The sequence below is a fragment of the Corvus moneduloides genome, chromosome 1 (assembly GCF_009650955.1).
Source record: "Corvus moneduloides isolate bCorMon1 chromosome 1, bCorMon1.pri, whole genome shotgun sequence".
In the NCBI taxonomy this organism is placed as follows: Eukaryota; Metazoa; Chordata; class Aves; order Passeriformes; family Corvidae; genus Corvus; species Corvus moneduloides.
In genome coordinates, this window is record NC_045476.1 from 62,990,886 (window position 1) to 63,018,884 (window position 27,999).

The window sequence follows — 27,999 nt, forward strand, 5'->3', positions numbered from 1 at the left end:
AAATCTAGGGAACTGCATGTTCAGCAGCTTGGCTGGTGCATCCTAGGGTTGCAAGCCACCAGCACACAGCCCAGAGCCACTCCTCCTGCACCGGCTTGGCGTAACAAGAAGCGTTGAAAGGATACATGGTGAAATCTATGTATGGCAGTCTGAAACAGATACCCTAAGAAAAAAAAATTTACCATTTTCCAAAATTACTTTTGTACATCTACTTAATAATCAAATAACAATTAAAAAAGACATGGTAAAGACAACTAAATGGAGTCATCATCAAATCCAAGATTTCTGAAGTGACAAAAATGTTCCTGCATTAAGACAAGTTAAAACAGTATGCTTCAATCTACTAAAATTTTCTTTACTTATATAAATTACACCCAGCAATATAACTCTTATTAAACCTGTCCCACTTGAGTTTTGAGTATTGGGGGCTCTATTCTGCAGAAAGATAAACACAAATTTTAATTTTTCGCTTCCCAGACTTCTGCTGTTTTCAGAAAGCAATACCTTCACTACTAAAATTAACAAGCAATAACCACTAAAAGTGCAAAAACAGAGGAAAGGGAATAGTTTGTGAATGAAGGCGCAATCAGAAAAACATGATAAATAGAGATACAGCTCTAAGGCCTAGGTTATGACGTTACTTTTATTCTGTTATTATGTTGCATAGCTTTTCTTTGTTGAAAAAGTGTGGAGGAGGGGAAGCTCACAGTGAAGATGATATATGCCTTTGTTCATACACCTGAGAAACAAAGATACAATGATACCTCTTTCTACAGCTGTTTTCCCAATTACTTGTGGCTACACTGAAATACAAAGGCAAGCAACACTTCTAGTGGTAAGCCAACATAAGAAATAGTGACATACAGAAAAGCAGAGAAGGTAATTAATATATTGAAATAAGGGTATTTTCCATCCAATTATTTGCTCCAATGAACACAGAAAAGAAAGGTTAAATAATCTGAAAAGTCTGGGGATTTTGTGAGGATTTTTTGCATTTTCTATTAAGCTCTAAGGCTGGTGTCCACAGGAGTCTCATTAAATAGTCTTAAACTGTGTAAGCAAAAATATACCATATTAGATGTCCAGGTTAACATTTTGTATAAGCTACAGACTAAAGTTAAGGCTTAATATAGGGTAAATTTGACCACAGTCGTTACCTTTTTATATCCACAACTGCAACTTAAGAATGTTAATTCTCCTGTTCTCTTTTCTCAAAATATTTTGGTTCTCTAAATACTTTACCATCTTTGAAATAGTAAGAAAGGTTGTCCCTCCTCCCCTTTTTGATAGAATATATGACAGCCCTTCATACATTGTAGCTGGGGCTGAAGAAAAATGCTTTTCTATTAAGTCAGGAATGTCACTACTTGGGTCATGAGACAGCAGGCAGACCTTCATCATATTTGCAAAAGTTATCTCCAGGGAAAACCACCAGCATGTTCCATTTCCACACTATCAACTCACTCTTATCACAGACCATCATTCTTCTAAGACAGGCATTTGAATAACACTTCAGATTTGACAACAGCTGACAGACAAACACAAAATTAAACACAGTGCCTACGAATAAAGTGCTAAATATGAGTTAAGGAAAAAAGGAAAAAGAAAAAACAGACCAATATTTCATTAACACTAATTACAATACAGATTCAGAAAGTGGGAACCTATTTCTAATATAAACTCTGTACAGAGAAACAGTTTGCAGAGGTAAAGCCAGTGAAAGAACACTGTAACAAACCAGTGGTAAGTGATATTTACTAAGCCTTAGTAGAGGCAGGTTCTTTGACATTGCAAGGAATGGCAATTTGCATCCTCACCCACAGGCATAATCTAATTCCTGCCACAGACTACCAGCAAAAACGCATCTTTTTCCTTCTCCCAAAGTCATACTGGGTAACTTCTTTGAAACCAAGCTAATTTAAAATGGTATGGAACAACAGAAGTACACAGAATCACATTCAAGATGTTAAAAGAGTTTATTTTAGGAACGTGGACAAAAAATAACACAAACACCTTCAATACTGTACATTTGTTTAACAGATAATAAACAGCAAGGGAGGTGATTTAAAGTGTACAGAATAAATGGGAATGTACAATTAGACTGGGGGCACAGAGGAGCTCTTTGCTTGTCACATACTCGTAAGCTACTAAAAGTGCTCAAGGAAACACCTCTATGAAAAGAAAGACGGGAAGTAAATCACATTACGGAAATATGAAAAGAACAATAAAAGCTTAAAAAAATACTGCCTTCTTACTGTATTGGGTCTGGCACGGACTGAGGTAACTTTCTTCATAGCAGCCCTTACAGTGCTGCTTTGCTTTGGATTTGTGGCAGGAACAGTGCTGGTAACACACCAGTGCTTTGGTTTTTGCTGAGCATTGCTTGCACAGCATCAAGGTTTCATTTTTCCCCCACTCTACCTGCTCCAGCAAGTAGGCCAGGGATAAGCAAGAAGCTGGGAGAGGACACAGTTGGGACAGCTGGCCAAAATTGACCCAAACTGACCCTACTGCAGGCTCACCAAGAAAAATGGAGGGGAGGCTGGGCAGAGGTCTGCTTCTGGGAGGTGGCAATTGCCTTTGCAGAGTTTGTTCCCACTACTCTCTCTCACTTACTGCGCCTTTATCTCAACCCTTTGCTGTTCCCATTCCCTCCCGCATCCTCCCAAGGGAGGGAGGAAGCAGCTGGGCAGTGCTTAAGCTGCTGGCCAGGGTCAGCCCTGGTAAACTGCAGAATATGGGCAACTTAATACTTTTTTTCCAATATACATTAAGTTTGCAGAATAAAGTGTTCACACAGACTGATGTTTCTTAAATTTAGGAACACATAACTATGTTTGTTTCAAGATTGACCTTCTTCCAATTTTGGTAACTGGTTTCTCTTTCACATCAGTGCCATATCCAAAGTACTTACGAACATTCCCACAACTGAATTTAATTATTCAAAGACAAATATGCTCCTGTCAATCCTTACACATTACACTCTTGGAAGATCTTTTTCCAGGCAAAAAACCCTCCACCCACAAGAATGGGCATGATGTATTTTTCATCAACTATTTCTGCTATGTGGAGCTGTGCTTCCATGTTGCTTTTTATTAGATATATATATATAATCTCTTTATTTAGGAACATGAGAACAACTGCTTTAAGTGGCAGTTAAGACTGAACTGAAACACATTATTGTGACTATTAACCATCTAAATCAAGTAATAAAATATAGATTTAAGAGCAGGAAAGATAACCAACATAAACTTCAGTAAACATTTATAAAAAATTAGTTCTATATAGGTAGAAGATAGAAACGTGTTATTTCAGAAAGTCTTCAGCTGCTTCTAGTTTTACAACCAGGAAAAAAAAACTTTGGAGACAAAAAAAATCAAAAGTGAAAGAACACAAAGGGCAAATGAAAACAGTCTTCCTGGATTCTGGAGTTACAGCTCTTGTGAAAGGTCCTCATTTTCATTCATTCTCAAATCTGCTGTAGGGGTTATCAGAATCCTGAAGAAGACCTGTAAAACCAAATGGGACAATATTTATCATTTTTTTACTACAGAAAAACTTTTGAGTTGCTGACTTCACTAAAATAGGAACTGCATGTAACAAATCCAAAAGGCAATTCTTGTAACAGTTGATCTATTACCTTAATACACAAGCATTACAATAAATTGAAAGTGTTCCTAAGCACTCTTACTTCTCAGACTATAATAATGCATAAGTATTTAATGATTTAGCAGGGAGAGAACATTTGTCTATGAAAAATTACTATGGAAAAAGCATTTCTCATTTGTGAGGTATATTCCAAAAAATGCACTTGTGAGAGTCAAGTGGACAAAAACCTAAGCATAGAGATGTCTCAAGAAGAACAGATTCTGAGCGGCCAGTTTATAAATGCAAGTGACTATAAGATCACCATCCTTTTAAAATGTAAGATGCTGCTACTTTGACTTAGTTCTACTTCAGTTATACTCAACCATCTGTCACATTCAGCCACTTACAGCTTTTCTGCAACAGGACAATAACCTCTAAGAAGAAATGAAGATCACCTCTTACATGCACTAAAACCTCCAGGGACCAGAACAAGAGCATCACTTAATCCAAGTTGCAGTATGTTTCCATCACAAAGATTCTTAATGACTTTATACTAGAATACTGCCACAGAAAGCACTGCAAAGCCATCCAATTATGATGAGTGCCTGGATATGCAGAGCATCCTCTGTGAGGGTTAGCCAAGCAATCACGGTTACACACAGTCATTATTTCAGAGAGACTTTTAAACCACACTTAAACCTGAGGTAGGCAGAAGACTGAAAATAAAGGAGTCCTGTAAGAGTCCAGAGGCTGACCTTCTGGTGTGAAAGGAAAGGCCACTATTGCTATCTTTTCTGCCAAGATTTTTATACTGCTGTATGACAAGGACTCCTCTCTAGCTCATTTGTCTAGGCATGGAAACAGAAGACAGTGCAGCTGAGCAACCCCAAATCACAAATGTTCAGATACACAATAGTGAAAAAAAATTTTTTTCTAGTCACTGCCAAACCTTGTAAGAACTCCCCTCAGTCCTTTTCACACCATACCTGCTTTCCATGTGTGCCTGCACACAGATATTGAACATTCATTGTTTTATCTGAAAGTCAAAACCTAATGGTGCTGTAGGCGGACTACACTTTTTCCTACCTTGTGCAGTTGGTGAGCTTCATTTGAACTGCCAGGTTATTTTAAGATGTCAATCAAGCAGCACAACTGCTCAGTGCTGATTACTGTATCAGTTACTGCAACTAACTACCTGATAGGGAACAGTAAATACTTGGAATAAGAAATAAGTATAAAAAGTCCTATAATCACTCAAATAAACAAGATTACCAGCAGTCAACTTGTAAAATGTTAGTATCAAAGCTAGTCCTCATATATAATGACCCTTACTTGTCCAAGGAGGAAGCCAGTCACATTTATAAAGCTTCAGCCAGGTAACATGACATACAGTCTATTCACCTGATATAGGTGAATAGAGGTATCAGAGGTACCATCCCTTTCTGTAATTGTTTTTGAAAAAATAAAAATTTAAGCATTTGTGTAGTAAGAATATGCTTAGATGCATAATTGTCAAAAATAATTTTTATATTTAAAAATTTTTATATTTTTAAACTTTTAGAAAGTGGTTACTTCTCAAATTTTAATCTTACCTTTCATGCATTTAAACAAAGAGCTGTGATGTCCACTAAGTCTATTCTAGCTGTCAAGTAAGCTAATACACAATAAAAAAAACCCTGCTATCCTTGGCCTGCCATTCAACCTTTAGTGCCTTCCGGTAACATTCCTGCATTAATTTAACCCCAACCCAAAGATAGAAGAAACATGTATTTTACTCCCCGACCATCACCACCCCCTCTTCCTTCCTCCAGACTTGTTAATACTTTGGCAGTTAGGCTATATGGATCCTAGTATGGTTAGCTACCTGAAACACAACTGAGTAGTCCAATTTAAAAAAAAAATTGCAGTACTTCTGTATTTCACCCCTTTGAAATACAAAACACATTTACACAACATTTACAGAAAATCAGCATCAACAGTAGAAATTACCATTATTATTACAATTGCCATTGCATAAACTCCTGGCACTCATTAAGTTCCATTTACAAATAAATGCACCTAACTTCAAAAAGCTTTCCACAAAGTAGCAAGAAGTGGTACCAGATTCCCTGACAAAATGAACATAGCCTGCAGACTTTTCTCTATAGTCTGGCAAGTGCTTATTGCATTTTTTTGGTATTTCATTCAGGACACATACTCAACACTTCACAGGTCTGAAAGTAGCACAGTAAAACACTAGATACTGTTCTTTACAGCTTGAACAGCTGAAATGCAATGAAAAAGATTGTCCACATACAGTAGTGCCAGTTTCAAATTAACCAGAGGATTGTGTAAGAGTCCTGATAAACCTTTACTATACCATTCTGAGGAGTGAATATACTTTTCTCTTCCCCTACCCCAAAACACTCAGATAAAAGCCATTTTGGAAACTAATTCTCGTATTTCAAGTGAATGTGTCACTTTTACTCCTCACTGCAAATGCCATTCCCACTTTGGGAAGCACTTGCTTTAATTTCACTGAATTATGTTTAGGAGTGAACAGATATAATCACCACCAACCAGGCATTAGTATGCCTAACTTGAAGTACTCTCAACTGCTTCATCACAGAATACTGGAACTAAATGGGCTTTAAGAACTATGGGTCAATCCAGCACGAACACTATTGGTTCTGACTTCAGAAATCGATCTCCCAGAAAAATGGACTCCAAGAGAAATGGCAAGCCCTCCTTCCAAATGAAGATAACCAGGGGTTACAATACCTGATACACTTTGCTTTCAGCCTTGCTCTTGAAACTCCATCCAGAGTTTAAATTTCTTTTATCCTCAGCATTTTAAGTATGTCATACGATTACATTAAGTAAGAGGAGTGAGACAGCAGCTCATCACTTGCAACAACTCTTTCTGAAGAAGCATCAGGCTCAAGTAAATGGACAAAAACTATTTGGAGAGACATACAAAAAAAAAGGGGCATGACAAAAAGCTTCTGTCAGCTGCCACAGCTGCTCTGCCAGTGCCACTCCAAGGAACTGGCAGCCCATGCTAATGGGGCAGCATGTCTGGTTCAGCTGAAGCTCCTGTCCTGCCTTGAACCAGACAGGAGTTGCCTCTCAACTGTTTCCTGTCTGACATGAGAGCCACCACCCAAGCTGTCATTTACCCTCAGGGGTTCAGAGAAACCAGATGTTTGTATCTTCAGGAGCCTTGTTTGCAATCAAGTCCATTACATATTACTGGTCAACTTGAATATTGACACACAGGTCACTTAAAAGTTCTTCTATTTATCCTCATTTTGAGGTTAGTGTTTGACCTACTTAGCAGTATCTAAGAAACATTCAAAAATTTGGAAGGTATAGTAGTCAAGTATCTTTCATTAGCTTGTATGAAATAATGAGGCATCTTATTAAATATGAAATGACAAAGCAATGGTCAAAAGAAATTAATACCTCTTTCCAGCATATTGATTTATATTGTATACCATCTAACTATGCAGGTCCCCAGTCATTGAGATCTAAATCTCATCATGTATCAACACGGCCCAAAACAAGAATTAACCAGTGAAATACTAACAAGAGACTGTGTATGGCTGAAAAAAACCCCCAACCTAGTTTGCTGCATGTTTTCACCCCTTATTAAACTTTTCCTCCTTATTTTTAGCCCCTCCAGATTAACAACTATATTCTTAAAAAGCAAACTAAATAGCTTTCAGTGTTTGGCAATGCAAGGTTCTCCTGCCCTGCATTCAGAACACTAAAGAAGGTCAAGGCAAAGTATCTACCTTGAACAGAAGAAACATTTACTGTGATAACTATTGAATATAAAAATCAATGTCTCACACAAAATAAACGAGATAGGATTGCATATTAAAATAGCTGATCAAAACCTTTGCAGAACTAAAGCAATGAAATGGCAATCATTTTGCAAAAATTAAATGAAAAAAATCCTGCCACTAATACTAGGCAAAATCCTGAAATAAATAAATAATAAACCAGCTTCTCACTAATGCTATACTGAACACACAATAGAAGCAAATGCAGCAGGAATTAAATTGTAGCTCCTTTGTGTACTACACAAGCTGCAAAGTACTCTGAATTCTACTTTAAATTTTTCCTAAGAGTCAACGTATAATTTGTGTAATCATATTGCATTCATATATGTGAGCAAATGAAAAATACTATCAAATTGTGCAACAAAGAAATAATTGAATGTGTGTACTCCTGGTTGCTAAAGCTCTCTATTGCTTCCAATGCTCCCAAAGGATTGTGGCTAGAGTGACACCTGCAGTGCATTATAAATGCGTAATTACCATTTAAATGGGGTATGGAAAGCTGTGGGATGAAATGGGAAAAGGCATTCCCTTATAGCCAACCAAATACTGAAATTTCAGGCATGATCATCTTAATCTACAGAGTCAGGTTAACAAAGTCATTGTCATTCTGCCACTCATCTATGCCTACTTAACTGAGAATCCTCTCCACAGTGTGTAAGAGTGCAAAATAATCTAGTGCTTCCATAATTATTTCCAGCAATTTTTATTAGATTATGTTTAATATGCTAACATCTGTATTTTCTAGACAGTAAAAAATGTGAACAGAAGATCCAAGTCTACTTTATGTCTCACTGAATTATTCTGACGATTATTTGCCTGCATATTATCAGAATGCAACCTTTATATACAACAGCAATTATATTTCTGGATTTCAAAATTTTTACATACTCTGTATTTCATTTTTCCTCAGTTACATACATCCTTTCAGGATGTGCTATTTGCTTATGTGATACTTATATTTTTCTTTAAGACAAAAATTAACCATGAGATTCCAGGCCTCAAATTCATGTATATGATAATATAAATTAATCTTTGCTTAGGCAATACGGCAAACCTGTCAACAAACTTTATACAGAAGTTTGCTAATAAATTTTAAGTTTTATAGTCCAATTGCAATCTTGTGCAGGTAAGCTGCACTGCAAAACATAACTGCACGAAGGAGTATGTCTGACTTCTTACAAGAAGGAACACTTTCCATTAACACAATGAACGTACAAACTTGTTTCTCATTAATTCATTGATAGTGGAGGCAAAATGACATGAGCTCTCCAATGACTGTGTGCACAGTACAGCTACAAGCAATACTTGATTTATTGAATGTTATGTATGTATTCCAGAGGCATTGCATTATACAGTTTTCAACTTCGGGAACTCAAGTACTCCAACGAGATCCAGCAAAGCACTCCACAAAGGTCTGAAAGTTAAGCACTGAACAGACAACTGTCTTCAGTAAAATGTAGGGCCATGCAGAGACAAGTGAACTGGTTTCACAAGCAGAACATAACTGAATGCAGCTTTCACATCACCAAACCCCAGTGCAGGGCTCTGATACAGGAACTGTGATACCACACCCAGGACCTGCACCTTGGCTGCATCCAGGAGATGCAAAGGTACATCTGCACTGAGAGCTGCAAGTGATTGTGGGGACACAGCCACTGCCCTAAGTTCTTCACCAGATCTTTCCCAATGATTCAAACTTGCTGAGATTGACTGTGAGGTCTCTTCTAAGGAGAAACAAACACAAAAAGCCTCCGTTGTTTTATGTTGCCCTTGGATTTTGTTTGCTTTTTTTACATCTGGACTATTGCTGTCAACCACTCAAACACTTCTTGAAACTGAACTGTGGTTGAGATATAGGGTTAATTATCCTGTAAAATACCACAGAACAACTTCCATGACTGATGTTTAACAAAAATTACTTCCAGTTTCTACAACATTCTTTCTCCTGAAGCTCAAGCTTCACAGTGTAGTTTTCCTGCGTTACAGCAAAGGATTATTCTTTTACAAACGTTCTCCATGCAGAGAATTCCCTACAGAGTTTGTCCATATCACTTCTGCATCAGGCAAAGGGCAGGCTGCAGATTCATGAAGGCATTCCTAGACTCTGCCAATCAGTTTAACAAGAGGATGAAAATTAGCAGCTTTGACTGACTGTTCAGACCCCTAGAATCACCTTCTCTGACATTAGTGCAATTTGCATAATAAAAAATGCAGCAGAGTTTTAGCAGATCTGTCTCTGAATACGCAGTACTATTAACCCTAGGAACAAATCAAATGAAAAGTGCAAGCACTGACAAGCCTACATAGTAAGAGCCTTCTATACAACACAGCAGGTCCTACAGTCTTGTGATAATTCTTCTACAACTGGACCACAGCTCCACTTAAAAACAAAGAAAAAAATATTTTATCCCTACATGAGGCTGCATCTTCATCCCTTCTTTTTCAAGCTTGATTTAAAAAGCTTGCCATCTACTAGTCAGTCTCTCCTCCTTCAGTAGCCATGACTCCAGTAGCAAAGTTCAAGTAGGTTGATTTATCACATTCAATAACAAAAAAAAAAGCCCTCAAACTCACTCTTCTATTTTAGGAACAGATAGAATGAACCACTTATCTTAATCAATGTATTTAAATGCCCATCCCAAGCAAACACCCCATCCAGAACACTGTCTTCTTGCCCAGTTGGACAGTCAGTGCAGGAAGAGAACAGGAGTATAATGTGCTGAGATCAGGTGTTCAGGTGTCAGAAGACAGGCACCCGTAGAAAACTGGGCTTGATTACTTGCACCGCTCATAAAGCAGCTTATGTCTGCTGTGAATTTTAACAATAATTAGGGTAAAGGAATCAATTTAGACACAGTATCAAAACAAGATGACACATACCATACTTCTTACGTATTTCATCATGCTTCAGTTTTCTTTCATGTTTCCTGCAAGAAATAAAGGCATCAAAAGAACATTCAGACTCTTCTGAGCTGCAAGCAAACTGTAATTACAGCCAAAAAAACCAACAGCACTTTTTACATTAGTATTAGTAATTACACTACAAATTAAAAAAAAACCACTTAGCAGTTATATAATCTATTTACACTATCTGTGAGGATCTACATACACTGTAAGACTTCCCATAACTTCTCACTGATAATGTGAAAGTAAGATGTATAACAATAAACAATAAGAAATACTTTTCTATATGAAAGTAATGCATCCACATATATGTTCACATACACACACTAAGGTGTTCATCTATACATAAGAAGCAAGGCACTACACTACACTGGAAGACTCCCTAATGCTTTCCAGCAGGGAGCATAATTGTAAAATTTAGCTGTGCACAGAACATACTTTGGAATACTAATTCAATGTAATAATTCTAAAAAGATAAAAGGTGCTATTTTGCTTAAGATGTAGAGCAAGTGTAAGTGAAAACTACTGCTTTCTAAAATCCAGCATGGCATCTAAGCAGAGAATAAATTAAAATATTGTGCTAAATATAAACTGGTTTTTATGTTTTCTGACCATAAGACAGTTTTCAAGGCTGTATCTAGTATTACCAAACTTAAATTATTCACATAAACTAAGTGTCTGATGAGTCAATTTCTCCTTTCCTTCCGCAAAAGTGAAGGGGGGAAAAATGAAAGACATTTAAATGGAAAAAATTCCATCTTTTCTCAGATGGTTTTCCTGTATTACAAAGGAAGGATCTATTTTGCTTAGTTTAAAAACCAAACATAGAAGCTCCTACAGAACTACTTCATGAGTATGCTCCAGGATCTATATATTTTGAGGGAAAAACATAGAATTTGGCAAAAAATGTTCCACTAACAAAAATAAAAGAAAAAAATTAAAAATATAGCCTTTGCTACATGCTGTCAAAATTCAACCCAGTTAGACAAGTTGTGACTTTTGCCGGATTCCAATTTGCACGTATTCAGCAGAAAGCTGTTAAGCAGTGACAGCTTAATTCACCAAAGATCCATCTGCCCTATGCATATTCCACCTACAAACAATTCCTACTGCTAATCAGATCCTGTGGGTCCTCAGAAGCAATTATCCTGCTTCCTACAGAGCTGAAGGGCTGAACTGGCCTTTTCCAGCAACTGCACTTCCAGAAAAGCATTCAGATAAAGCATGATGAGAAAAACCATACAAGACAGACAGACTCAAAACCTTCTACTGTTTCCCAGAGATACCCATGTCCATTACATCTCTTTGCATTATTAAGCCCAGACAGCATAGTAAACAAAGCAACCTGGCCAAAATGCAGGAAGAGGAACTGGAGAGTCAGGGTAATCAAATTCATGTAGAAGAAGAAAGTCAGGATTGAGATACTGAAGAGAACAGAAAAAAGAAGAGACAAATTTACCCATTGAAGGTAACCTGACAACAGGATTTCTGCTTTCTGTGGTACATAAGAGGAAGATATATGGGGCAAGGGATCTCAGGAAGAGAATAGAGAAATTCTGCTTAAAGCAGCCTTCTGTATAAAGCTAAACCTTTCTACTGTATAGTTCTCACATGACCTCAAACCAGGTTTATTACTGGTGGTACTAAGGGCATTTCTTCATTGTTTTGCATACCCTGTCTGAAGTAATGGAGACTCCTTGCTGCAGTTTCAGCTACTGAAACCTCAGTACTTCAGCAGTCAGTGTGAATTAGTTCCAAATTCAGAAAGCGCCTGCTTGAGAAGGGCATGGGGCAAAATCAGGCTGTGTAGGCTCTAAACCTCAGAAAGACTTTAGGATACTTCCCCAGGCTATTCAAAACAAACCACTGAACAGCTAATTAAGTTTGAAGGGTAAAACCACTAATATCAGTGAAACATTCAAACTCTAACAGGCAGCCATGACGGCATCACTTCACCCATGACTAAATCCTTGCTCAGTTAAGTAAGGCTTAGGTACACACAACCCAGAAGAACCAGACACAGCTCTGAACACGCAGTCCCTGCATCAGCCACCCAGAATTACTGTACCACCCACATCTCGCATTAAGATCAGCTCAAGTCACTTCAGTCTTCCAGTTTGGTTCTGTTTCTTAATACTACTGCTATTACTCCATCTTATACATGATAAAGTCTTGGCTTCTCATGCAAGTTGTCCCCACTGCTGTAAACTGAGGAAGTATTTTTCCCAATACTAACAATTCACATAATAATTTTCCATACTTGGTTCTTCACAAATAAACTGCCATCCTTTCTTTCCGTGGCCTGTCTCCTTGTTCTCCCTTATCAGTACACTACCAAATTATACTTGGCACTGGATCTCATTGCTTAGCTGTTGTTTATAAACTTTTAAAATAAATAATGATTTATAAATTATATAAATCTAACATATAAATATACCATGTATTGGAAGTTGTAAATAATTTAGTGTATAGAAAACTCTTCACTACTCAATGCTATGTTTAAAAATGATTTTTCATGTTAGAGATGACGAAGTCAAATAAAGGACTAAAGCTATGCAATAACATACCTGTTTTAAGTAAAAAATTAAACTCCAGACATTATTCTCCTCATGCACCTCACTATAAGTGCAAACTTTAACCACCACCAGTGATTTTCAACCCTCTTAGTAAACTGACAGCTAGTTTCATCCTTGTGTAGACAAGCAGAGAGCCAACATAATTAATTACCCTTACTTTTAATTTTACAGGCATCTTCCAAAGAGACACTTAAGTATCCATAATTAACTGAATTTTAATGCAAACAAATATCAAATTTAAAAAGCAGACTTTTACAGTGTACCTGAAAAGACAGAAAATACCAGGCACTGCAATCATCTTAAACCTTCCACAAAAAACATTCCATGGAGCAAACTGTGGAACTTAGGCCTCCTTACTTTGTTTTTACCATTCACTAATGGAATCATGAAATGAAGTCAGGCTAGTCCTGTTCACCTTCCATTGCCAACTGATATGAACATCTGTATTCGAAGTAGCTGTATCCCACAGGAAAAAACCAACACGTAAGGTGACAAGAAAAAAAGCAACGAAACCAGACAGACACAAGGTCAATGCTGTGCCTATTTTCCTCCCATGATATTTATCTGAACATCTGTTCAGCTATTTCCATAAACTATGTGAAAACTTCACAGTAAAAAGGAAGGACTACACAGTACAAGGTAGTGTCTTCCTCTGCAGGTTGCTTGTCCAAAATGGCTTGGTGAGAATATTAATTTGTTCTACAGCCTGCTACTAGCAATGCATCCTCCAAAGGTCTTAGAGGAAGCAAGCAGTGGGCAGCATGAGGTGCTCTGATTGCTGGAAGTGGCTCACTCCTTGTGTTTTCCCAAGACCCCCAGCCACACACACAGTATGTGTGCGTGTTCAGACCATGGAAATACCCCAGGGCTGCTGCTAAGCTCTCTCCTGCAATTAAAACAGTTTCTGTTTTACAGACACGCTCCTGAGACAAGCTGGGAAAGAGGAATGCTGCTCTAAGTAAGGCTGCAGCAATCATTCTGGCAGAGCAGTCTGCTCCCAGTGAACCTTGCTCCTAGGCTAAATTCAAGGTATTAGCTCTGTGTTGCTAATTGCCTGGTGCAACACCACTTGTTCGGTGTGTGCACAGCACACCTTACGCTCCAGAAGCGTCAGACTTCCTACAGATTAACTGTACCAAGAATTTAAAGCTGATACACAAATCACAGTGGAAAGGTTATGGAACACAATCATCCCCTATTACACACCTAGTCAGAAGTCTTTGCTTTATAACAAACACCGGTAAGTACTGTCTTAACTGAACAAAGTAGCATAATTAAGGATGTACATTTCACCACAACGCACATGGTTTTGGCATACAAAAAAATGTTGATATTCTCCACTGGAAACCTCCTCTTTAGAAATAAAAGCATTATAGGAGAAACATCACATTCATACTAGCACTCAGCCTACTGTGCTGTGCCTAGTTATAATTGGATTAGCAGGTAAAGAATTCCCCCTTTTTTCTGATCCATTGCAAATATTCAACATAACTTATCTGAGAAACTGTGTGTGAGCATTTTTCCTAAATTGGACACCTATTTCTTACCCTTCCACGCACATTCAAGTCTGACATTTTCAGGTCACAAATTCAGATGTTTATGAAAACGAAGTTGCATCTGTTCTCTTCTTGGATAATGTTTGTCATTACCTTGCAATGATGAAAGGGCAAGTCCTTCCTACTCTGTCCCCAAATAAATGCTTTCTTTGCTTTTCTCCCAGCCCCAGATTCATTATGTCCTTGCATCCTGTGGATCCCAGCAATCTTATGGATATATGCTGAGACTGTTCACTGAACTTATCCACCAGAATACAAACCTCACAGAATCAAAACCCTCATGGAACTGCGAACACCTTTACGTAAAACAAATTTGGCATAGCACTGGGTTAAGGAATGTTGTGCCTTAGGCATGAAAAAAATTAAGAATGCTCTTTGCATCAGCAACTCTCAGTTACTTTAGAAGCAAAGTGCATTTACACACAATCTAAAGTGGTAACTAGTGTCACTATTACACTTGAGAAACACATTTTCAAACCATTACTTTTGGCTCAACTACACTAGAAGACATCTAATTCTTTTCAGAAAGTTACTTTTAAGCTTACAGTTCCTTAAATGACTACAAATGCAGAATATGCACTATTGCAACAGTAAATCTGTGCTGTTAAAATCTGTGCAGAATAAAAATAATCTAAGTTCAAATTTGGAAAGTTTAAAAGCTACAGAACTGTATTATACCACTAGTAGAAAATGGAAATAGTTATATAAAACTGCCAGTATGTAATACTTGGAAGAAAAAATAATTACAAACCCAAACACTTATTGTTTGAACTTTGCACTTCATCGTGCTCTGAAAAATTATTTGGTTTACATCCTTATTGTATCCTATTCTAATTCTTTCTATTGCCAGCAAGATTAGGAATTTTGTACAAGGCTAAAGGACACATCAATTTAACCCATTACAACAGGATCTGTTCTACTTCTTAATATCACAGTGCTACTTCAGAGTCAATCACTATCAGATTCAGGGCAAAGCGTTGGCTGTGTTTGCTTATATAACCTGGCAGTTCAGAGCAAGTAAACAGATGCATGGAATTCAGATGAGTGATTCTCCCAGCTCCTGCCAGTCAGATACACGAGCAACAGCAGGTACATCTGTAAGATCACCGTTCTGACTCCCATTTTTGTGCCTAGTCAGAAAGATACCTGGCTTGTCTTCCCATGCACGTTTGTATAGAGAAACTTAGTGTCTTCATGCAAGAGCTCCCCAAGAGTTCTCACGTGGAAGCATGCCTTGCTCCCTGCCTCCTGCTCTTACTAACAATCAATCTGAGGAGAAAACAGCAGGCGTCAGCAAGGCAGGGAAGGTGCCCACCTGTTACTTGGCAGATGAGTCTTTAGAGAAGTGCAAACTTAATTAATTTCCTTGTCAGTGCATGAGGATTCAAACCCACATGCAACAACTCCAAGACTGCCATTCAGTTAGGACACCATTGTCTCGCTGAAGCTGTGAATCTCCAAAATAAAGACCATGAAAGGAAGTATGATTCAAAAGGTACACCTTGCCTGTACTAGACATCACCACCCTACCAATAAAAATTGTTTATCTAAAGAAAAATTTAAAACTCATGAAAAGTCACTGTAAAACTAAGCTATAAAAACCTACCAAACCAAAAACCTATAAAAATCTGAAGGAATGCTGATCTCACTGAGAAACACTATCATGGATGACTCTTGCACTTCTTTTTACGCTGTGCTATGCAGCTTTAACAGAAAGGATGGCAATATGAAATTAAGGCTAAAGTGAGATCTGAGCCAAAGTTTTCCACTTCTTGACCAAGACTTTGAATAGGTATCTCACTATCAACTTCTCTACTTTTCCCAGACAAATTTTAAAAGAAGAAAGAAACAAATGGGTCTCACCTCTGAATCCCAGCTCACTTAAGACATTAACTCATGGCAGAGGCAGACATCGATCCAGGAGAGAGTGGACACATTCCTTCTGTTTGATCCTGACTGGCACAGAGCACTCATGGTACCTGCCACACTGAGCATCAACTCGTTTGCTCTCTGTCCACTTACAGCAACACAGCTCCTAATCAGGTTCATCACTCTCATAATAAAGCCCTGTTCTGTAAAAACCTGACAGCGTCATGCCTAACTTCACATGCCTCTTTGTTCAGTACTCCACTTACTTCTCAGAAAAGCAAAATACTCCTACATCACCAGGAAACGTATAGCTATATATCAAGCTGTCAAGACTTACCTCTGAAGAGACTGTAGTCTTCGTTCCTCTCTCTTCCTAGCTAGCTGCTCCTCTTCATCATCTAGTCTGCTAGAAAAATAAGGAGGGAAGGAAAGCATAAGAGGAAGAAAAAGCCACTTTATTGCTAAGCTATCACTATTTAGTTACTTTACCTATTTTCAAAAAGAATTTATAGTCTGACCAGAGATACGACTTCATAGCCATGTAAAATTTCCCAGCTGAGTTAGTATAATTGACAAGTTTGTGTCATTATCCTTTCACATTTTTTAATATCCAAATGCTTTAGTCATTGTAGTAATATGCCCTTCAGTCTCCACAGAACTATTTACAGCTTCTCAGGAAGACGATGCAGACTGTTCCAGAAGCAGGATTCCTAACTGCCCTTTTCCTCATGTGTCACACCCCACTTCAGAGTCAGTGTCCTGCACATGCACAGTTAAGTCCATTGTTGCCTCTGGAGGAAGATTGATGGTTCATAAGCCTTTGATGCCAGAACAATTTATCTTTCCAAAAAGCATTACTAACCAATCTCAAGCTGCCCCCAGGGAAGCAGTCTGTTCTGGAATGAGCAAGAATTTACCTGAGTATCAGCTGTGTGATTCTGGGAAATGCTGAACCTACACAGTACATCTGAGCCGTGCATGTGCAGATATGCTCTACTGAATGCTCTGTCGCAGTTTAGCTCTGTGACCTGCCTTGGAGAAAGCTCAGCTTCACTTAACCATTACATAGACTGTGTAAGACTTGCAGGACTCTAAAGCCAATGTCAAACAATTTTTCTGTTAGTTTTTCCCTGACAGAATTTATGATGACTCTTTGGGATTAGTAATGGACAACTGCCATGCTTGCCCAAGTGCTCATCATCTTCCAAAAGTGAATACAGTTCTCGAGGTGTCTGAGATGTAGATTTACAATATTAATACACCTGAACAGTTGCATTACCACACATCTGCAGCCACCAATATCTAAGTTAAGCAAGAGTGACATCCAGTGGTTAATTACAGCATGTCAAACGCTTTAATACACAAAAGTCAGACACATTCAGCTCTGGAAATATGAATTCAATTCTTTCATGTGCTCAGACAGTCCACATATCTCTCTGAACATTTTAGTCATTTCAGTACAAGCCAGTACTTCAGAATTCATACAATGTTTCACAAACAAATTTTTTAGTTCCTGTTTTTTCCACCTAAAGAATTAGAAGAATCTTGGGGGAGCAGGAAACACATGCAACAGGTCACTTTTATTTTAAAACAATGTTGGACCCTTTTGGAAAACTAATCAATTCTGCACAGCAGCATGCCCAGCAAGACTAGAAGCTTCCATTTTTGGGCACCCTCCTGTAAAACTGCTTTACTGGAGACCCCACTGTCTTATAACTATGCAATAATCTTCACAACTGGTGCTGCAAAATATGAAAACTTCAAATAAATAAAATAATGCTGTATGATTCAGAAAATACATTTCTTCCCTGTAATTAAAGGCCACTAAGTACCTTCTGATTTCTGGATACTTTGAATTAATTGAATTTTTCTTCCAAATTCAGAAAGTTTGAGACTATACAAATAAAAACATGGTTGATAACTGAAGTTCCTGAGAGTCTATTCAGTATAATTTCATGAATAACAGCTGTTCATGAAACTGTCTCAAGTACGTGGAACCAGACTCTCAGAAGACCAAAAACACAGGATAAAAATAAAAACCTTGCACCAATATTCCTGGAATTTCTGTGGCAGGATGGACATGGGTGAGCCAACTACATTACTGATGTGGGGGTTAATGCACCTAAGTATTCTCTGTGTTCAAGGAAAAGGTAAGTGCTGGCTTCTCAAACCCTGAAACACCACATCTTATCTTAAGAATGCCCAAAAGAAACACTGATACTTCTGCAAAACACCTCAGATCTCAGATAATACATCTAAAGAGTCAGTAAAACACATCTAGTACTACATTTGCACAACCTTTCCTTCCTCCTATTCATGAAAAAAGAAAGTTTATTTTGTGGAAAATGAGTCCCCAAAAATAAGGGAGACGAGAGCAAAAGAATTCCTGCTGAGAATCAGTGGGCTTAAAGCCAATAATGTACCAGGCTTCAGTGTAATAACACATTCTGAATCCTCCTCAAATAAGCTGGACCCCAAATTGACAAGACCTTTAAATCCTCTAAGGGTCACAAGATTAAGCTTGACACCTTTGGAGTCTTGGCATAAGATGACTCTCAACTAACCCTCTATTTTTAGAATTAGATGTTACAGTACTGATTGACAACTTAGCTACTAAAACTGAAGTCTGGCACAAATATCTCTTTTCACAGGATTCAAGCTTTATTTGCTGACATGTCAGCCACAGGGGCCTACTCAGTTGTTCCACAGAGGATGTGGCAGATCTTATGTAAGATCTAAACCTCTTCTTTACATCAAGGCTTATCAGCACAGGGCTAAAGAGTACTCATTTTTGCACTAGGGCAGACCTGGTATACCAATCTACCAACAGAACAGGTACGTGCTTCTTCCTCAGGGAACAGAGAAAGGAATGAGATGTTATTTACAATTATTTTCACATTTCATTAAAGCCACACATGTACTGTATTTCTCTGGCTTTAAGGTCAGCACTAAACTTACGTAAGTTATGTACAGTTACATAAGTTCTTTTAAAAAAAATAAAAAACAACCCTCAAACAAGAACAGTAAGTCAAAGGTACTTTAAAAAGTACAGAAGTCATTTCAGACGAAGAAATAAGGTCCACATTTTATTCACATGAGAAGCACTGAAGGACGAAAAGAACAGAGCTAGCTGAAACTACACTGTCCAGAAAGCTGTAAAACTTGAGTGAGAAAGGGTGAAAAGGAAGGAAGGAAGTGTTAACTTGCTTCATGGCAGCATGTTGTGCTGTTCCACTTCACACTGTAGTACTGACATACCTATTTTATCTAGTCATCAACTACTTCCCTCCTTTTAATATTCGCTACTTAGAGAAGCCAGTTTAAAAAAATCTTTTTCAAGTTCTCCAAGATCAAGAACATTTAATTTTTGCAGCATTACTTTCCTTGAAAAGAAGTAAATCATGCTTAGTATCTTAGAGCAAAGAAGTACTACCTTACATTTAGAATATCTTTTTGAATTGGCAAAGACAGCTAACTCCTTAGATACTGACTGCTGACAGATCCTAGAGCAACTCTGAAAGATGGATACCAAGTGCTGTACAGGACATTGTTGCTCAGTTATTTGTTACTCACCTGGTCCCTTTTTGCTGTACCGTGAGCTTGCCTTGAAAGAAATTATTTATACCATTATCACAAGAAGCAAGGATTTATTTGGTCATTGAAAGATTTCATGTCCAATGTTAATAAGAAACTGTAAAATGTAGAAGTATAAAGCAATAGCTTACCTAAAGTAGAATGCATCAGTGCTGTTACCACTAGAAACATCACTTCAGTGGCACTCCAGCATCACTTCCAGTGTCACTAAATATCTCTTATCTTGTTGTCTTTCTCAAACAAATAAAGCAAAGTGACCAGAACTGCTTCCAAATGAAAATACTCTTAGTATATTGGAGAGTAAAAATTGTAGGTAGATAGGAAAGATGAGGACTCAGTGTTAGTAAAGGAAACAAATAGATGTATTTACCTCCTGGAACGCTTTCTGCAGTAACAGCAGTAACAGCAACAGACTGTTATAGACACCAGAATGAGTCCAGCTACCACAGCTAGGGCAATAATTAAAGCCTCGAAGTTTACTGAAAAACATAAATATATTCAACTTGTTAGACTCCATCAGTAAAATTTATCTTCCTGATAATTCTTCCCCTCCTTCCCAGACATTTTTTCATCCCTATATGCAAAAACCTCCATAGTATTCTGTTCAACTACCCCAGATAAAATGCAGTATACCACATTCAAACATTGCTGTTATGCATAATCTACACTGAACAGACATTAAGTAAAACCACATTTCTCATTTTGTTACTTCCGTACAAGTTACAAACGATTAAATATACTTCATCCAGCAAAGAAAAAAAATTCGTTTTAAACAAAATTTAATTTTTTAAAAGGTATAGTACTTAACTGAAGCAAAGAAGATTTTTTTAACCTATTAAAGTGCAGGAAAAGACTTGTCAGTTGTCAGGCTGCATATGTGTCATCAGTACCAATTTCATCTGGTTACTATTCATGAAAACACCCAAAACAATTAAGCTACACTGTTCTTCGTCACTTCACTCTGGTTAATAATCTGTCAACACATCTTATTAATATAAAATTGTAACTAGAACAGTCATTTGTTTTTGACTTTGAAAGCTGCAATATTCACTTTCATTTTCAGCAATGGTGAACAACATTATTTTCTTAATTTTATTTACTCAAAGGAAGAAAACACCATCACCACCACCTTCACAAGTTAATTAATTTTCCTGCTGTGTCTGTAGGAGACACTCTCAGTAAGACCATATAACCCAAGGCATGTTGCCACCTTTAATTTGTAAAAAATCTATTAAGGAAATGCCTATTTGAGGGGGTTTTCCTTGTTGTTTTGGTTTGGGTTTTTTTTTCCTACTTTTACTTTTTTTTTGCTGAGAATGTGCTCCATTATGAAGTTTTCATTCTGTGTTTAAGCTAGAGTCAATCTAGAAACACAAATGGCACCCAAGCTAGAAGCCATTTCCACAGCAGCAGTAAACCCTCAAGACCACCCTTAGTACTAGTAGAAAACATGTGTTTCTCTACTCAGTGTGTTTGAGAGTGTTAAGTTACTTTGTGGCAGCTGATTTGATGCTGTGTTTTGGATTTCTGGCTAAAACATGCTGGTAACACACCAATGTTTTGGTTGTTGTTGAACAGGCTTGAAGGACACCAAAATATTTTCCCACCTTCCCCCCCCCCCCCTTCCCTCTGTTCCCCGCAGTGAGCAGGGCTGGACGTACGCAGGAGACTGGGAGAGGTCAGGAGGGGAACAGAACACTTGACCCAAACTGACCACCATATAATCTCATGGTCAGCAATGAGGTAAAGTAAAAATAAGTGGAGGGAGTAACTGGCTTCCAAGGGGAAAACCAATTCCAATGGGAATTTATTGTTTGGGGACTGGCTGAGCGTCAGTCTGCCTGTGGGGGGTGGGGGAAAAAAATATTGCCTTTTTTTCCTCTCCCTCTTTTTCCTTCCCTTTTTAAACCACCTTTATCTCAATCAAGAAGGTTTTTTGCTCTTGTTCCTTTTTCTTCCTCCATCCCACTGTGGCCATGGGAGAGAGGGAGGAAGCAAGCAGCCGTGTGAGTACTTAGCTATTGGCAGGAGTCAACCCTCTACACTTTCAGAACAAACTCTGCTAAACATTTCACAGTAAGAGTCTTTACTATGACTGCAAGCCCAGTTTTCTTAAAAGTGTGCCTTATCACTGCAATTATATACTTAGTGTACCCTAAAAAACTCCAACAAAAGTCTAAGCATAAATGCCTGTTCTCAGAAAACAAAGCACAAAGTCCTTCTGTAAGAATATAGAATTGATAAAGCTCATCTGTACTGTTTAATCTAGTCACTCTGCAGCAATCATTAAGTGGTAGCGTTCAGAAACTTGCATGTTCCACTTTAACAACACTTTTCTACTTCTGCTACCCTAATTTAGACTACTGCATAATCTCTCTGCACTAAGCACGATAACTTTCTTCAGTCAACAGTCACTGACAGTGCATCCCCACTTGATTTTGTCCTTTAGCCTGCTGGTGTCCATGCACAAACACACGGAAAGCAGCAAGCCTTTGCTCTGCTGGACTGAAGCTGTACTCTTGTTTCATTTGAGAAGCTTGCCAATGCCTTAGGTGTTCTCTGCTCCAGTCTAGTCTGAATTTAGATCTGTACACACATTATTGCAAAACCAGCTCCAAATATTTCACCGTGATGGCGGCATATGCTCAGTGCTGTATTTTGTAGTAAAACATGAAAGCAAATGGAAATTGAAGAACAATTAAATGATGCAGGATTACAACCTACAGTGGCACCACGCATGTTCCTTTTAAACCTTATCTCCATTGCCTTTGGTACCCATCAATTACACTGTTATTTCAGTTGTTTAAGCAAAAATAGCATTCAAGAATTTCTGTGTGACTATTTGTGTGACTGTGGTATTGGTTCGCCACTGGAATATAGTAAAACAACTGTGGATCTAGACAAATCATCCAACACTTTCAGAAATTTTAAAGAAGGTAAAAATGTTTTAAAGCCATTGGATCAGCATAACTACACTGCCTGTTCACAAAGAAACCTTAAGAATGACTGTTTCTAAGTCCAGAAGATGAGAGATATGGCTCAAAATCACAACCACTGTCTCCTCCCCCCACCCCTCCAAATAAATTATCAGGAAACAGCTCTAGCAAGTGGTAGTCTTACTTCAATCATACTCATAAATAATTCTCTACAGCAAAAGTAAAATTAGTACCTACTCCAGCAAACTCCCCATCGAGCATTTGAGAGAGAACACAATGAAGATGATGGAAGAATACTTCTTACGGGGTAGTCAATACAAGTGTTGTTGGTGTAACACCAAAGGCACTGTGCAAAAGAAACAAGAAAAATCCCAAATTACTGATCTTCAAAAACAGCTAATAATTTAGTGCACCACTCCAAAGACAGATTTCTTACATGAATAAGAGAAATATAAGTACTTTGTATTATAAAGCCTACAGAAGTCCTTGTACAATTTCTCAGTAAAACCTAAACTGAATTGTGAGTAAGAACATTTTGTATTTACAGGTAACACTAGCCTGAAAATATTTGGCAACATACTGCCAAGTAAGAGGTATCCTGCATTCTTGAGGGTAAAATAGCTTTGAGTTTAAAATTATTGGAATTAACAAGAAGTACAAAATCAGAACGCTGATTGTTCCGAATTTTAAAACATCTCCTATCTTTAAGGAATAAAAATATAATCTTATAATCTTACTTCAGCCTTGTATTTGATTATCAACAGAAGGAAAACAGTAAAGAATCCTTTTAATTCTACAGGAGTTTTTGCTGCAAGGTAATGAACAATACAGCCTCATCCAATCTGTGCTGCAAAGTACATTGAGTACAGTAATTACACACACTTAAATACCTGAATACTTTTAAAGTTTTTATGTATATTATAGTTAAAATAGCAGCACAACATTTCTGCTTTTAAAGTCATCACTAAGTATCAAGCTTAGGTTTTGGTTTTCATTTTTTAAAATAAATATTTATTTAGAAGTTGTTTACTACACAACTCAAACAATGAAATAGTTTTGAATAACAGTAATAGGAATCTTTAATAGAAGAAGAGTTTTTTAGGATTCATTATAAAAAGAGTTCAGACAGGAACTATGCTTTATCTAACAGTACTATCAAGAACATCTCTGTCATACATCCTCAATTACACAAAGCCTGTTATCTTTCTCTTAATGGATTACAAAACATTAAATACAAAGGAAACCATTTGCAGCAGATTCTGCTTTCTTGAAAAGTGTGGATAAAAGAAAAATTTATTAATATTTTGTAGTTGCTAGACTGTACAAGTTAAACATACCCATAAAGACACATCAACAAAAACAACTAAGAAAATAGAATACACTTTGCAAAAACCGTGCCCTTTTAATTAAGGATGTTAGATGAGAATATGCTTCTTCTTGTTGTTCAAATATTTAATAAGAATTAGCAGTTCAAAAACAACATCTAATAGGGGGCATAGTAAAAGTCACTGTTAAACTTTGAATGTAATGTTGATGTGTTTTGAGTAGGAAGCTGGATTAGGTGGCTCATGAGGTCTCTCCTAAGCCGAATTACTGTACACTGTTGGTGACAACTGGGAGCCCAGAAAGGCCAGCTGTATCACTCTGATGGAAACCCCTGCATCTAACTACTGAAAATGTGTCTAGCCCAAAAGGCAATACCTGACACAGCTAGTGACTGGAGCAGGTGTTGAAGTACATGAAAATATTTCAATTGACTCATTTCCAATGATAAAACAATCTGACAATACACAATCATCAATACGATTCAATTAATATTTTTCCCTTACAAAAGCCAAAATATGCCTAAAACAAGCAGGTAAGTTCAGGTATTTCTCAATCTTCCCTAGTGAAAATGTAATGGAAACTTATATGCAACTTAAAGACTCCTGAAATATTTCTTTTCAGTGACATCTGAAGTTTGAATTTGAAATAATCTCTCACTTCTTCTGCTCTGCAGGGACTAATGCCTTCTGCATGTTTATCACAACCCTTATTGTAGAGCTAAAAAAGTTTTCAGCAAAGAACAGAGAAACAAATTCTAACATTTTAACATCTGCCTTATTGCAATTTCATTGCAAATCTAAACACTCTGCTACCGACAGCGGCCCAGCCTGGCAGTCTTAAGCACACATGGTCTGATGTAGTCAGTGGAGGGACCAGCACACTGAACACCTGCAAAGCACTGACACACTCTGCCTCAGTTACAGGCACTTCTTGGGGCATCTTTAGAGAAAGGCGCTTCCAGTTTATTTACATTCATGTCCCAGTTTTCCTAGCACAATACAAGAAAAGCAAGGCATTTTACCTGCCTAAGACTGAGCTTATTAGACGGACGTTTAACTAAGTGCTGCCCCCAAAATGAGGATGAGTCTGGGGTAGCAGCAACACCAACTCACTCAGCTGAGCTATAAAAGCCCTAGGCACACACTGACACTGGAAGCCTGCATTCAGTCTGTCCTCTCCAGACAAAGCACAGGAACACCCCAAGTGACCAAATCACGGAGCAGCCCTGGCAAAGTGAAAGCACATTGGCATCAGGTGTGACAGAGGGGCAGCAACAAATCAGTTGACTCTATCATTTAAATAAGAAACTAACAGCCAAAGAAAGCCTAACAATTTGATTTCATATTAAGTGGAAATTATTATCAATCAAAAAAGATGTTAAAAATCTTACCGAAACATTTTTGAGACATTCTTCACAGGACTTCTGGGAAAGTGCTGAACATGCTACAAAAACAAACAAAACCAGAACATACAGAGATTATGTATTTATTTTTATTCCATAAGGTCAAGCATTTATCATAATATTTAACCTTTTCTTTTTTCTAATCCTAGATACAAGCAATAATTTTGACTGAATAATGAAATCTCAGTAATTCCATTTGAGGAGAACTGCAGCAAACAGAGATAAAAAACATTTGAGTTCAATCTTAGACATAGGGAAACAATTCAAGCTTACCTTTAACCTCTGCTTGCCTTCTCTAAGGACAACACAGAAGATATAACCCAAGAGCCTCCCTGTATCTCTGCTCAAGTTCTAGAACTTACACACTTCAATTTAGAGAACATTCCAAATTTTGCAGCTTTGGAAGCCTTGCAAAAGCTGACCCTTGCTTAGGATTTATCCCCTTCCAAAGGCATTAACTTTTTTCTGGGAGAAAAGAGTTTTTAGAAGCTAAAGCTCTCCAAATAATATGATTTTAAATAACAATAAAAACCACTTCCAAATATAGGACACAAAGTTAATCTGCAAGAGTTCAATAAGAACTTTAACAGAAGCTTGACAAGCCAAGCGATGCAGACGTACTTCATGCACATTTTCTTTGAATTTAAAAAAAAAAAAAAAGAGACATACTTATTGGTGTTCACATTTACTTTTTTTGGAAGTACTCCATGTTTATCATCTTAAGACAAGTCTTTTTTTGTCCATAACTCAGACATAATTTGTTGCCCACAGGACCACGTACATGCCATAGTCTTGACCTAGATGAACTACTTGAAAGATGAGGGGGAATCTCCTTTCCTAGTCTGAATCTGGATTTTTCTTCCAGTAACTGTAGCTCCTATGATAATTTTTTATACCATTTAATGAAACAAGCTTGTCCTTATTTCAGTATATCACAAATACAAGAAGAAAAGATCTCCAAATCAAGAATCTAGTTCTAACTTTAATGGAGCATTAGTCACAGGCAGTTGTCAATTTGAGCTAAGTTACTTGCTTGTGAGACAACTATATATTTCAGTATTTTCTTTTCATAATTCAGTATTAAATATTTCTGTTACTAATTCTTAACATCAAATACATTTTATGTACCAGTATATTTATCTTTAATTAATATATTCATATAGAAAACCGCCTTACTAGTTTATCCAGTACCAATTAAATTGTTACAGGTACCAATTAACAGCCTAAGGTAAGGCCCAGGCACCAATTCATAAAAAAACAACATGAGAAGCAGGTTCAGAAAGAGTTCTCAGTTTATACTCAAAAATTTTCAAACGGGATTATTCAACACAGAGTACCACCATGCTTATTATAAAAAAAATACTTCATTACTTTTTCAAAGCCAGATTTAAATCACCCAAACAAACAAGCTTTCTAAATATGAATTACCGAGGCTGAATTTCTTCAAGTTAGTTGTCTCAAAAAGCTGGAGACTCCCTTTTCAAGTATAAACCCTTCCCTAAAGGAAATGAAACATCTCTAACTGGGATCTAGACACACCTGCCAAGGTGCACTTGAGATACCCTAATTTGATGCCAGCCAACCTGACGTGCACCTTTGTGGTCACATCTGTTGGTGGCAACTAAACCTGAGGCCGAGCTTCACCAACTGCCTGCCAGAAGCAGGGAAGAGAGAAATGATTCCAATAGAACAGGGAGGGACGAGCATCTCCGCCAGCTTCCCCTGAGCCACACGCCTCATCATCACCCAGGGTTGAGCAAACCCTGCTTGAGCAAGGGAGGTTGGGCCAGGTGACCACTGTGGTCCCTTCCAATCTGCCCTATCCTGCGGTTCTGTGAATGCTGTCTCCGTGCCGCAAAGCTCCCGACGCCCCCACGGCCCCGCAGGCCGGCAAACCCCAGCGCCACCAGCCCGTCCCTCGGCCGGGAGCGGGCTGTCCCCTCTCGCCCCACGGAAACCAGCCGGCTCCGCGCCGGGGGACAGCACCACGGCAAGCCCCGAGCTCTCCGCAGCTCTCCTGAAGGCGCTTCACTGGACCCTTGCAGGCCTGGGGGCGAGCTTGTGCCCGTGCCCGTTGTCGTGCCCCTGTGCCCAGGGCCGAGCGCGGACCCCGGGCAGGCCCGCCCGGGAAGGCCGCACCCGCGGGACGCACGGGAAGGAAAGGGAGCGACGCCGCGCTGCCCGCCCCTCCTTACCCTGCGCTGGTGCCGGCGGAACCGTGGTGCGAATCTGCTCCAGCCCCGCCACGGCGCGGCCCCACAGCAATGCCAGGCCCTGCAGCCACAGCGGCCACCGCCGCGCCGCCTCCATCGCCGGGACGCCAGCAGACGCGCCCCGCTCACTCCGGGCACCAGCCCCGCGCAGGCGCCGCCAGCCCCGGGGGCGGAGCGGGCTCGGGGCGGCGGCTGCAGCTGCGGCCGT

At 38.4% G+C, this 27,999-nt stretch overlaps 1 protein-coding gene across 2 annotated transcripts; it reads right to left on the reverse strand.

Annotated features, from left to right (window-relative positions):
- Positions 1 to 1,957: 1,957 nt before the first annotated feature.
- LOC116445696 (pituitary tumor-transforming gene 1 protein-interacting protein-like) lies at positions 1,958 to 27,948 on the reverse strand. 2 transcript variants are annotated; one of them, XM_032112607.1, is made up of 7 exons: positions 27,774 to 27,948; positions 25,567 to 25,619; positions 23,088 to 23,196; positions 20,285 to 20,393; positions 16,658 to 16,723; positions 10,296 to 10,342; positions 1,958 to 3,509 (listed from the first exon to the last, which is right to left on the reverse strand). In XM_032112607.1, the coding sequence occupies exons 1-7, from the start codon at positions 27,886 to 27,888 to the stop codon at positions 3,460 to 3,462; spliced, it is 549 nt and encodes a 182-aa protein (XP_031968498.1). In that variant the 5' UTR covers positions 27,889 to 27,948; the 3' UTR covers positions 1,958 to 3,459. The 2 variants fall into 2 exon arrangements, with proteins under 2 accessions (XP_031968498.1, XP_031968490.1); XM_032112599.1 differs by having other exon boundaries at positions 16,658 to 16,726; positions 27,774 to 27,947.
- Positions 27,949 to 27,999: the final 51 nt, after the last annotated feature.